General features: G+C 38.1%; 1 protein-coding gene across 5 annotated transcripts in view; it reads right to left on the bottom strand.

Annotated features, from left to right (window-relative positions):
• CKAP5 (cytoskeleton associated protein 5) overlaps window positions 1-13,136 on the bottom strand; it is a 54,039-nt gene that overhangs the window by 15,925 nt on the left and 24,978 nt on the right. For 4 of the 5 annotated variants that reach the window (XM_041424565.1, XM_041424477.1, XM_041424733.1 and 1 more), the window contains exons 16-29: window positions 12,292-12,384; window positions 11,493-11,678; window positions 9,741-9,835; window positions 8,054-8,111; window positions 7,847-7,972; window positions 7,375-7,511; window positions 7,050-7,224; window positions 6,413-6,526; window positions 4,208-4,336; window positions 3,409-3,603; window positions 2,645-2,780; window positions 1,849-1,937; window positions 909-1,019; window positions 508-630 (exon numbers count right to left, since the gene is read on the bottom strand). In XM_041424565.1, the coding sequence (XP_041280499.1) occupies window positions 508-630; window positions 909-1,019; window positions 1,849-1,937; window positions 2,645-2,780; window positions 3,409-3,603; window positions 4,208-4,336; window positions 6,413-6,526; window positions 7,050-7,224; window positions 7,375-7,511; window positions 7,847-7,972; window positions 8,054-8,111; window positions 9,741-9,835; window positions 11,493-11,678; window positions 12,292-12,384 (1,767 nt within the window). The remainder of the gene's footprint in view (window positions 1-507; window positions 631-908; window positions 1,020-1,848; window positions 1,938-2,644; window positions 2,781-3,408; window positions 3,604-4,207; window positions 4,337-6,412; window positions 6,527-7,049; window positions 7,225-7,374; window positions 7,512-7,846; window positions 7,973-8,053; window positions 8,112-9,740; window positions 9,836-11,492; window positions 11,679-12,291; window positions 12,385-13,136) is intronic. The other variant, XM_041424823.1, reaches the window with a different exon arrangement.

Below are 13,136 nucleotides of genomic sequence, written 5' to 3'. Positions count from 1 at the left end.
CCCCTTTTTTACATGTCAAGTTTTCTACATATGAACTGATTACCCTTATGCTATTATCCTAATAATTATCACTTAAAGCCATTGTTTTTAAGCTCCAGACAGGCCTACTTACTAGCAAGTTACAAATAACATGCATCTTTCAGTAAAAGAATTTTCCTTACAAATTACTAAGTGGGGCTGCTCAAAATAAGTATATTAAAGCACTTACAATGCACCCTAGAACTCTGACATTGTACCTGAAAAGAATTGACTAAGTGTAATGAGACTTCACAACTTGAAAAATGTAAAAAGGCCTTAGGTTTTTATAATAGTACATAAATGCACAAAATTTGAAAATCAGAGAAGAAACACCACAACTGATGTACAAAATTAAACTCAAGAATCAGACTCCAAGAGATGGACAGTGGCTAACACATGCCACAGTACGTTAAATTCTAAATTAGAAACTAAAGAATGCGTTAAAAGCCTCCACTTCAAAAGTTGTGAACACATTCTGATTTTTCTCACCTTCAGAGCTTTCTCTTCTCTCATCCTCTGTTCCTTTCCATTTGGGACAATGATAAAAATAGGGCCTGATTTATCATCGTCTTCCTTCAGACTAGGCTTGCTTATCACCTTCTTTCCCTGTACCTGAAAGAAGCAAGGTATTAGCAGGCAACACAAGCCATATATATGCCTCAGTCCCAGCAACTGCAAGCATTAGATACTTGCCACCCTCATGCTGCATATGTGTACAAGAGCCAGAGAGAAGCTGAAAGAAAAATGTTGATTAGAAGTTTAAAAGTGTGTGCTCAGCTGCTGTGGAAGAAACACCCACAGTAGTGCATAGTAGTACCCTGTGAATTATGACACCGCTCTCAACCAGTGTGCTAGTCACCCACACACATCCCAAAAACCCACCGTGGTACCTGTTTGATAGACTGGCTCTTTGTCACACTCGAACTGCCCTTGCTGAGCCTTGTATTAGCTTTGGACAGGCGGGCATTACCCTTGGACATACTGCTATTAACATCTGACTGCTGGAAATAAGCCATAGAAAAGTCTTTGCTGAGAATGTGTTAGAAGGTTTGGAATGGAAACTCTTAAGAATAAACAGCTGTCTGACAACAAAGGTCTTAACTCTACCAGCAGAATTCTGGCAGAACACTGCATTGACTTCAGCAAACCTACAACATCCTTCAAGGTTTGTTCTGCTCATTCTTACCATGAATATGGACCTACATCAAATGTTACAGCAAATGTTCTTGTTACAGCACTACTTCAGACAATGGAGACAATGGGACTGTAGAACAATTTGGGTTATTTTTAGTTACATATATAGGACAAACCTTTTGCTTAACAGCAAAAAAAAATTACTGTAACACAAAACAACAGCAAAACGTAACCAAAAATTGACTGTAATCAGTTGAGTTTATGACGTTTTTAAGCATATTCCTTCCCTTTTTGCACTTTGAGAACTTCCTACCCTTCATACTTTAAGGCAGAGATTAATTTCTTTTGATACATGGGTTCAAAATTAACATTCAAGTATAACATTGGACCTGGAATAGCAAGAATGAAGTTTCAATAGCACAAAAGCAAAGAGGCCAGGAAAATTTAGAAAAGACAGACTTTCTCATTAGACTGTTTTTTGACAGTACAGACTTTAGCAATTAAATAGGTAATGACAACAGCAGTCATCAGGTAAGTGACATGGGAATGTCTGTCATTTCAGAGTTCAGACAAACATGAAGATTTTTAATAAAAGTTGCCCATAGCAAGGACTACACTCTTCTACCTACAACACATTAACAAACCACAGCTACTAACTTAATAAAACTGATTTTACACAAAAGGCAATCAACATACCTTAGTTTTAGAGGAGAGTCCTCCTGCTTTGGCTTTTTTGAGATCAGGCTTGGCTTCCACAGTATTAGACCCCAAATCATCAGTAAATGCTGGAGAAACAGACCATTTAAAGTTATCTAGAAGCCCATTTTAGGTTATCAGTTTTCCCTTCTTAGGATATAAGAAAAATGTTTGTGATACAATATGCTTAATCACACTTATGTCTGAGGCTTTTAGACCCACCAAAGAAGTCCCTTAAATTCCATGTTAGCATACAAAGTTTTCCTAATTAAGATTATGGTACTCAGCCAATTTTTCAAAACAATTAAAAATGCAGACATATATACTATGCAGACTAATATCTAGAGCTGTAGTTGAACCTGGCTTGACTAAGCTAGCCCCAGCAGTTTGATTCTTCAAATCAATTGTCCCCTAATCCCATCACAGAAGCATTCTGGCAGTCCCACAGTGAACTAGACTGTGGAAATAGTCCAGATAAAGAATAATGTGAAAACATTAAAAAAAATCATATTAAAATCAGATTAGTATTAGAAAAAATCTCCCCCTTTAGCCCAGCTTGCTTTTAGCTACAATACCAAGTAGGTATTTTCAAGTTTTCAAATAGCAGCTGACAGATGGTTGTGTGGAAAGGAAACACCCTCCTACACTGGAAGCTGATTCAAATGCAAGAAAGAGCAGAACCCTAACTATGCTGAATACCTCTTCTTCAGATAAATATATTTATTACTCTGGCATGTCAAAAAGCTTCAAAATCCACCATTTTCGCAATCACTTCCCAAAATGTCAGAGACGTTACCTGATGCAGGTTGGAATTTGGCTGGAGCTGCTCCTCCTACCACTCTGGAAGATGCTTTAGCAAGAGGAGCTGGTTTGGCTGGCATGTTGGCTTTGGCTTTCTCCAGCATGGCCAGCACCTGGTCTTTGGAAGTTGGCTAGGGAACAAAAAGTGCAAAAAAGAAGTGATAAATTTAACAATGTCTATGACTAATCTTTCCAATATGTGCTACAGACAACAAAACCAAATTAGTTTGAAACAATCATGCTCTGTTAAGCATCTTGGAGGATGGTCATCTTAAAACATCATTGTTCTCAGATACTTTTGTTCCAAGTTAAAATACATTTCCTTAAATTTTCTTCTGCAAGATCTATGGGAAATATGTAAACTCACTCTAGGTGAGTGGTCTTTGGACATCAGTATCGTGCCTAGTCAGGGGTCCATAAGCCAAACCAAACTGCTAGAGATAACATTAAAATATGAGTAGAAAGGCATAGAGTGGGACAGGAACTGGTATGGAAGCTATCTGCAAATAGATTTTTTTCGGAAGAAAATCAGAGTGAATAAATAGCAAACTCTTGAAGTAATAAGCTTGTAATGGCAGTAATCTTTTCTGAAGCAGAGAAATGTCTAGTTCACAGCTCCTGATACTATTTTCAGTCTCCCTGAGAATACTCAATGCAGACAAGTTTACATGACTCAAGACAGCATGTCATGAGACTGTGAATAGGACTTAATATTCACACATTCAAGATCACATGATCTAATCTTTGTAACAGAAGTACCTTCAGCTTGCCAGTGGCTTTTGCCATCTTCTCAAAGCCCAGATGCATCATGAAGAACGGCAGGGCATCCTGTGCCTTTTTGCGCACATCCCCATTTCGATCTTCAAGGCAGGAGTACAGGTGAGGCACACACAAGAGCAGGTCAGAAGGAACAGAACGGAGGGCAGGCAACTTCTCAGCCAACCAACCAAGAAGCTGAAAGAAAGTTTTAAAATAAAAGCTTTTAAAGAAGTGTTCACAGTGCTGTGTCAAGGCATGAGAGACTGAATAGCAGTCCTTCACATACTATTACATTCTACAACGTAAGTAGGAAAAACCCACCCATTTTTCAGACAAATATTCTTCAACAACACCAATTTTCACACCAGCAATTACAAAAATTAAAAGTTAAGTACAGCATGTTAACACAAAACTATCTTAAATCTTTAAGCCTTGTCTCCTTGCAGGCTGTTTCTTCCTTTTGAAAGCAATAGAATTTCAGCTGCTCTTTTTAATGCCTCCAGTTCCGTCCCGTGGTGAATTTGAGGGTTCACAAACTAGCTCTTAAAACGCTAATCAAAACAGACAGAAGTTTCATTTTAGAGGCACTGAAGTCCAAATGACAGCTCTCATGCAGGAAGAAAGCTTGTTATTAGCCTTTTAAGGTTTAACAATTTTATGTCAGAACAAATACACAGCTACTTGTTTTCCCATATAATGGTAGCATTGTGTCATTTCAGTCTGCATAGATACAGAGTCCACAGCACATAAGGTTATTTTGATTTGACACACATAAGACGTTTACTTGACAGAAGCCTACCTCTTGTCTTAGGAAAGGATTTTCTTTTTTGAGCTCTTCTGACAGGTCTTCCCCTTCCAACCACTCTTTCATGCCAGTTTGTTCGGCCCAGGCGTTCACAGTTGCCAGTGCAGCAGCACGAACATTATTCTGCAGCAAGAACAAGATTTAAAAAGAATAAACCTAAAGAGGGGTCAGAAGATTACGACAGAAGAAGCAATAGTCATCCTTCCTATGAAAGCAAAAAGCTTCCACATCACAGGCTTTGAAATCTCTTATTTGCAGCTTGAGAAGTCTAAGATTCAGAAGAATTTAGTTTCAGTGATGATATCAGCTGCAGCAATCTCCCAGTCAGACATTATACTCATCTGCCATAATTTTTAGAAAATAAATAAAGAGCGTGAAAGGCTATATCTGAAATTACTTTTATATTCTACCATTCACTGAAGACAATTCTGGGAGTCTAACTCTCAAAGAAGTCAAAAAAATAATGGTAGTGACTTATAAAGTGCTTAAATAGGCTGCACATCCATAAATCAAGGCAAGTGAATTATGGAGCCTGCTATTAGGCATTCTCATTTAGGATACACATGAGAAAAATCAGGAATGAGGGAGCCCTCTAATTCCTACCAATTTCCATCTTGTTTTTTCCAAGCAAAATTTAGAACAGCACCCTTTTTTGAAGTAGCTATATGAAGTCATGAGAAGCCAGATGGAATATTTAACAACGATGGTTCTTTAAAATGTTATCAGTCTAGACATGACTTTATACATAAGACCTTCTCCTGTAGGCTGAATTTCTGAGGAAAGCTAATAATGTAGCAGACTCATTTAGTTAAGTATGAACCACAAATTCAGAAGTAACATCCAAACATATATGTAAACAAGAAGTCAGCATCCTTGCTTTACCAACTTCTCCCATCTTCTATCTCATTGAGAAAAACAAACAAATCACATGCTGCAGATAAACACATGGACATCAGCCTCTCTGACAAGGCCTTGGCTCCCATCACCCAAATTTGACTTGTCTTTACTCATGCCTCAAGCTGATTATTTTCTTCAATCCACTATAAACATACTGAAGTGGAACCCAAAATGGACCACCATCATCTTCAAAAACTTGAAAAATTTGATAAACTAGTTAAATCTTGCACTTGGAGTACTTTAAAAAATTTTCCACAGTAAGAGTGTTCAAACAGCATACAGTCTTCTGTTGGCATTATAGTGCTTACAAGTTATGTCAGTATTATGCATTTTAGTAACAGTGTAACTTAATTACAATTGGTCTTATCCTTAAACCACATACTTGCAACTCTCCTACCAGTCTGGAGCTCTGAGCAACCTGGTTTAGTGGAAAGTGTCCCTGTCTTGGCAGTGGGGTTCCCTTCCAACCTAAAAAGTTCTCTGACTCTGCAAAAAGAGCTCACTGTTGTTACCTCAGGATAATTGGTGAGTTAAAAGAATTGAACAGTCACATAAAATCTCAGATCTTGAAGACACTTAAGATAAAACAGTTTGAATCAGGAGATTTTTATCTAGCCCTAGAACCAGTCCAAGTCTTTCCACTGTTTATGACAGGTAGATCCAGCTTCTGCTCTTTTTCCTACTCACATTCCAAGCAGAGAGCTGAAGTATGCCACCTTTGATAATAATTGCCCATGACTTCTGGCAAAAGATATTGGAACCTTCCCAAGCCTTTTTGCCCATTGCTTCAAATAGCTCTTTCCCTATGGTCCTAAGCTTGATTTTGCCACAGCATCCTGGCAAACTCAACACTGGTGTTATTTATACAAGCATCAGTGTCAGTTGTAAATGTCGTGTGTCTACCTACACACGACACACACCTAGTTCAAAGGTCTTCTACACAACGACAAAGATAACAACAATGTACACTGGAATCCACAGTGATACACTAAAAATTCTACAAGGAACTTTATCAAGCAAACCTGTTCAGTGTCTAAAACACTGTACTTTCAGCAGCAGAAATATGCATATAGTCACCACATTGATTTAAAAGCCAGATTGTTTCACTGGGTTCAGTTACAAGGAGGAAATACATCTGAATATACATTCAGGCACATATTTATACTTGAATTATAAGTCATCACTCAGGAAATAACTTTTTAAAAACATTGGTAAGATTCCAAGGAAGTTTTAACTACCAACCACCTTTCAGGCATAGCTTAGATACATAAAAAAGCAAAGAGATCATGACCTCTGTCCTACCTTACTATCTCCTAGGACTGTAATGACAGGAATCCCCAAATTTTTCACATATTGTTTGATATTGGGGCCCATTGCTGTTGCTAATTGCTGAAGAATGCTCAGTGTTTGTTGCACCTGTACATAAGAAAAAAAAAAAAAGGTTTTAAATACAGCAGTGTTACAAGCATTTGTGCAAAACTTCCCAGTTGTACAGGGAAATAAGATATTGCTATATATTAAGCTTTTACTTTAGAATGTTTGCTCAATGAAACCTATTCCAGTCTTCAAATTCATCACACTGAAAACTAAAAAATACTTCCATATTCTGAGGAAATTAAATTTCAAGTTAAAACATTTTCAAAAAAGGGACAATTCACTTCTGTCACAAATGAAGCAATTAGTCAAATTCTTTTAAGATTTCCTTATATTACATTTGGAGTAAAGGTAATTTTTCATTTCAGCTTCTTTAAATGAAAAAAAGGGCAAATATTTATTAAAATAGGCAAATATATGATCTGGTAACACACAGCTCACTATTTTCCAACTGCTGACTTAATGACATTGAAAGAGACCACACAGTAACAAGCAAGGTTCAGAAATCATGACTACCTTAAGTTTTAAGCTGGAAACAACTGAAACAGGATTTTGAAAAACATACCAAGATTTTATTGGAGTCATTGAGACGACCCTTCAGAGCAGCTGGAAGCTCTCCTATGTTTGGCTGAATGAACTTGGCTTCATTTATTATGCTTGTCACTTCATCTAGACCTTCCTTTCTGATCTTCCAATTTTTATCCCCAATCTTAGACACTAATTCCGCTGTGATCTTATCACTGCAAGAGAAAAACAGGTAAAGTGCCTATTTACTTAGTGATAGCTCTATTAGTATTTGAGTGCTTTAACACCATAGATTTGTGCCTAGAAAGCAGAAATGCCAAGTTTTGAACTGCAGTGTATCTTCAGGCGCTAGAATACAAACCTACCCAATATCTGTTCTTGGCAAGAGATCCACAACATCATTCCCAACCTCCTCCGGTTCTTCTTCTTCACCATCATCCCCACCTCCCACGCTGTGCCTGGAAATGCCACGAGTTGGAGCTGGTGCTGTCTGTCCTTGCATCTGCAAGCAACACAAAATCAGAAACAGTAATTTTACAATTTTTAATTTGACACTAAAAACAGAACCACTTGTACGATATGAATGCACTGGATAGGACAGCAGACTTCTAAACCATTATACTATTCAAACAAACCCAGGAACTTTAAAGTTCATAATGAAAAAGACTGACTACTGAGATAGCTACACATAATGAATTTGCAGCCTTTGTGCAGTCTTACAAATCTGGTTCAATTACAGGCCCAAGGTTTAGACCACAGTATTACTACAAACTCCAGCTACTGAAGTTATAAAGTAGCTTTAATGACACTTGGTAGCAAGAGAGGTCCACTTCATACCTTTTCAAATTCTGCATCTATCTGAGAGAGAAGGGCTGGCTTCTCATCTTCAAAAAACATTCGCAGAGAAGGTCCCACATAAAGATACATTACTCCCAGCAATGTAATGGCAGAAGTCCTCACAGCCTGCCAAAAAGAGGAAAAAGCACTCAGTCTTCAAATTAAGGACTGATAATAATTCAGGACTAAGATTCTAAATTTACTCACTGGGTTAGTTGCAGCAAGAGCTGTCTTCACATTACTGATGAAAGCTTTGACATTTAATCTGTGGAAAAAAGATGTCTCCCATAAATAAAACATAACACAGGAAACTGTTGTGATAAGGCACGAAATGATGACACAGACACTGCTGCTCTCGAGGGGAATAAAAAAAAGAAGAACTTTATTTTCTGACTTTAACATTTATAGTTTTCCAAAGGTGACAGTGGATTGGAGGGTGACAGTGCCACCTCTCCAATGCCACTGGACAGACTAAGAGTCCATCAATTCTCTCCACCTCCATAAAAGAATGCAAAACATAAGTTATTTACAGAACTGTGTGTGAGAAAGTTTGTTGAAAGAATGTAAACATCAGACGGCTTAACAAAGTCTTACAAAATCAGGGCGACAAGGAAACAGCACCAACAAACAAAATCATCACAGTATGTTAAATAAAAAAGATACCCCTAGACAGATTTACACAGCTAACTTAGATGCAGAAAACATGTATACTCATAAAACATCATCACAGGTATATGATAGTAGCTGCTTAAATAACTACTGAAAGATCAGTTTGGAGAATAGCCTACTGTGAAAATCAATCAGTAAACAATTTATACAAAAGCCTACTATTATCACAGCAGGAAAGTTTCTTAAACTACATAATCCATGTGACTGCTAGAACTGAAATACTGAGGAATGAATCTAGAAACATTTTAAGTCTGAAACATGACTATACAATAAAAGTGAGGGTATATTACTGTTGTGGTGGGTCTTTTTTATTTTATTTTTGTTAGTTAGTCTCATGATCTTCCAGAAAAAGGCACATTTTTCAAAAGGATATTTACAAGAGAAATAAAGAAAGGTTTAAAATCCTGTATGTATTATCTGTGCAGCCTCGAACACTGCTGTCCTAATAACACATCTATACACATTCCATTTTGCAAATATATTTTTTTAGGTAGAATTTACTAAAGAAGAGTTTATTTCCCAGACTTAATCAATGTCACTATCCATTTAAGAGCCACAAAATATCTCAAGGCAGGCATAGTAACTGCCCAAGTAGTCAAAGTGATATTTGACATTTTCTCTGCTTAGAGATTTTCTGTCAGGATAAACTGTTATATGTACTTAACCACATTCAGTTAAAAGACTAGTGATTAAAAATTATGGCACAGTACCCCTGGTTCTGATTGAGAAATAATTTCTCACACTCACAATGCCAGACATAATAACAGCTATTTTGTTAATAACAGCTAAAACATCATCCACCTGTAATCAACCTCAAAATGTCTCCCAAGGAGATTAACAGGCATGCTGGTTATGCACTCTTCTGTAGGTTGTCAGATTCAGTTGTGGTTTTTAATTTTCAACTATAAAATGTATAGTGGTCCAACTGGGTGCAGGTGTATCCAAGTAGGAGTGTAACAGGTATGCCACGCCACAGATCTGTGCCCAGTCCACACCTTTAAGTACCTTAAGACACATGCTCTTCAGAGAAGATAGAGTGATGAGTAAAGCAGCTACAAGTGTAATCAGATCCCACTGTACTACTAATGCCAGATACTTTCAATTATATACTTAAGAGCCAGAAAAACATGGCTAGCATCAGAGTTTAAGGAACTGGAGTTCAGATGAACAGGACCTTAGTTCCAAATTAGAAACATTTTCATTCGGGTTGCTCTAAAAGACTTACCCAGAAAAGCCAAACTCTTTAATTGCATTTGAAAGCCAATTCAAAGCTTCTGACTGGTTTTTAGGATTCTTCTGAGAGAAAGCCATAGCCACAACCTGGAATAGAAGAGAATTAAGTGTAAACTTCCACTGGCAAACCAGGTGTCAAGACACCTGCAAAAAAACACAGGGCAATTGAACAGAAAAAGCTGGGGTAACAGAAAAGGAAAAAGCAACTGTGTCACTGCAGCAGGATACAACTGGAACTGAAGTGAACCACAAGTTCCTGAAGTACTTAGAGGTAGCCAGAGACACCTTTATTACAGATTCACACCTGCTTTTTAAAAAAAAAAAAAAGCATTAGATGATTATTCATTATTACTGTGCCTCGGAAGATCATAAAAGAGATCCTCCTAGAAGCTGTGCTGAATCACATGCAGGACAGGGAGGTGATTGAGACAGCCAGCACAGTTTCACCAAGGGCAAGTCCTCCCTGACCAACATCATGGCCTTTCATGACAGAGCAATTACATCAGTGCAGTTACAAACACCATTTATCTGGACTTCTGTCACGCCTTTGACAAGCATCCTTCACCCACAGCATCCTTCTCTCTAAATTGGAGAAACATGGATTTCATGGGTGGACTATTGTGGGTGAGGAACTGGCGGAATGATCACATCCAGAGGGTAGTGGTTAATGGCTCAGAGTCCTGATGGACATCAATGACAGGCAGCACTCCTCAGGGATCCATAATAGGACCAGTGCCATTTAACATCATAAATGACAGACAAAAGGATTGAGGGCTTCCTGAGGGCAAGTTTGTGATGAAAAAGCTTGGTGGACACCTGAAGGATAGGAGGCCATCCAGAGACACCTGGACAAGCTTGAGAAGTGAGCCCATGGAAAGCTGAAGAGACTCAACAAGCCAAGGTGTTGCACCTGGGTCAGAGCAACTCCCAGTATCAACCCAGGCTGGGGGATGAGTGGAGAGAGGAGAATGTGCGCAAGAGAGAGCACCCAGCCCCTCCAAGGAGGCTGGACACAACCCAGTAATGCGTATTTATAGCCCAGAAAGTCAACTGTGCTCTGAGCTGCACCAAAAGCAGTGTGGCCAGCAGAGTGATGGGGGGATTCTCAGGAGATTCCCTCTGCTCTTATGAGACCCCACCAGCAGTGCAGCATCCAGCTCTGGGGCATTCAGCACAGGAAGGACATGGATCTGTTAGAATGAGTACACAGCAGAGCCACCATGATTTAAAGGATGGAACACCTCTCCTATGAGGGAAGGCTGACAGAATTGGAATTTTTCAGCCTGGATAAGGCTCTAGAGTGATCATTTTGTAGCCCATTAGTACCTGAAGGAGGCCTCCAAGAAAACTTTTGAAAAGCACATACAGTGGCTGGACAAAGAGGACTGGGTCTGAACTGAAAGAGCAGCTGTGGCTGCCCCATCTCTGGAAATGTTCAAGGCCAGGGTGGATGGGGCTTTGAGCAATCTGGTCTAGTAGAAGGTATCCCTGCCTATGGTGCGGGGACAGGACCTAGATGATCTTTAAGGTCCCTTCCGACTCAAACCATCCTATGAGTCTATTTTCAGCTTCAGAGGGATATATATTTAACTTCTGCCTCGGGAAGCATCTTGGGAGCAAACAAATCACTTTCATGCAACAGAGAAAAATCAAATATTTGGGATTTACTCCTCAGACTGAAAGGACACCCTACATATTATTTCTGATTTTATTTACTGAAAGAATACCTTTGCTGCTCACTCACCTGCTCAGCAGTCCATGGCAACTGACACGCTTCTGCTATTGCTGTCATGGCCTCTTTTGCATTAGTTCCACATTTCACATCACCAACCTTGTCTACAAGACCATCCAGCACAACCTGTGCTGAAGTTTTGGAGAAGTTTCCTTTCTGTGCAATTAATGCAACTATATGCAGTTTCATCTGCATCACCTGCAATATCCAAAACAGCAAGAAAGTTATTCATGTCTTTGTGTATTTTAGATTAATTTTTCTCATTCTATGTATCTATAGATACATGCAAAAATTATATGGATTTGTGGGTAAATACTATAGATACATATAAGAATTACATGGATTTGTGGGTAAATACTAACATAGGGACAAAATTTTTATTTGTACATATATACACACATTTGAATAGCAGAAGTATTTATGCACACACATTTTGTACACACAGGTGTTTTGTGTGACTATGAACAAAACGTGTACACACACAAATACAAACTATTATATATATACACACACACAACCACTAATACTGGGCTGCCATTATCTACTTTTAGAACTTATATACACACACACATGCTTATATATATATTCACATGTATACGTATACACCTAAAGACAATCTTTAGAGACTCCTTAGATGACATCTAGAATCTCAACTCTCAACAGAAATAAAATCCAATTTGAGAGTTTATGTTCTCATTGATTACAGTCAGAACTGTGGCCACAGTGACATACACAATTACAGCCCTTTAGCTGGAAACTGCTTTACATTAACAGAAATTGACTATTTAGTTACTAAAGGATAATGTATTACCTGAAAATTTGTTTCCTTCCAACCAGGTTTCTTGGCCAGCATTCTTACTAGGGCTTGGCAAGGCATTTCACTTCTTTCCATAAGCTCAACAGCCTAAAGGATGAACATTAAGTTAGCCAGTGGGTCACAAATTATACAAAGCTAACAGAAATTCTCAACTGTCCTCAAAGTATTTTTTTTAAGATTGAATTAAATTAGAGAAATTCACAGCATAATAATTGACCTGAAGAGCAACTTTTACAGAGTCTGAGGTACTGAACCAACATTTAACCTACAGCATTCACACCACTATTCCTTTAATGTTCTTTAACAAATTTCCTTAACAATCACTATTGGCCATTCCAATCCTAGGAATTTAATACTTAATTAAAAACAAACAAACAAAATACCCTAACAGCCCACCCTCCCCTCAAAAAGCTGCTTTTGTTATTAAGATGAAGTATATTATGGAGCTTTCATGTTGGAATGTTGACTACACAGCAGAGATTAAGCCTGACTATGATCTAAATGACTGGGGTTTAGCTCTTAGGCTTATTCCTTCAATTGAAATGGCAATATTTTAATAAAGCAGGCTTCTGCAGCAGCATTTAAATGCAGCCAGTCACCATTTCCCAACTGAAGTTAGTCACTTTTCCCACTAAAATACTAAAAGCTCAGTCATTACTGTACTGGTATAGTGGTATGAACTACTTGTACATCTACAGTTGAAGCTTTTTTTTTTGTTTGTGACTACATGAAGCACTTTCCACTAGCTGTGAAGACTGCTAGTATTTCATAAGCCTCTAAACATAAAAATTTCAACTGATAAATAGTTGATTATAATCAATTACTGCCTAACATACAAA

This window comes from Onychostruthus taczanowskii, unplaced genomic scaffold, assembly GCF_017590055.1.
Source record: "Onychostruthus taczanowskii isolate IOZ18803 unplaced genomic scaffold, ASM1759005v1 scaffold1, whole genome shotgun sequence".
Lineage (NCBI taxonomy): Eukaryota > Metazoa > Chordata > Aves > Passeriformes > Passeridae > Onychostruthus > Onychostruthus taczanowskii.
The sequence above is the reverse complement of the archived record's forward strand: the minus strand, read 5'-3'. Positions and strand labels throughout refer to the sequence as shown.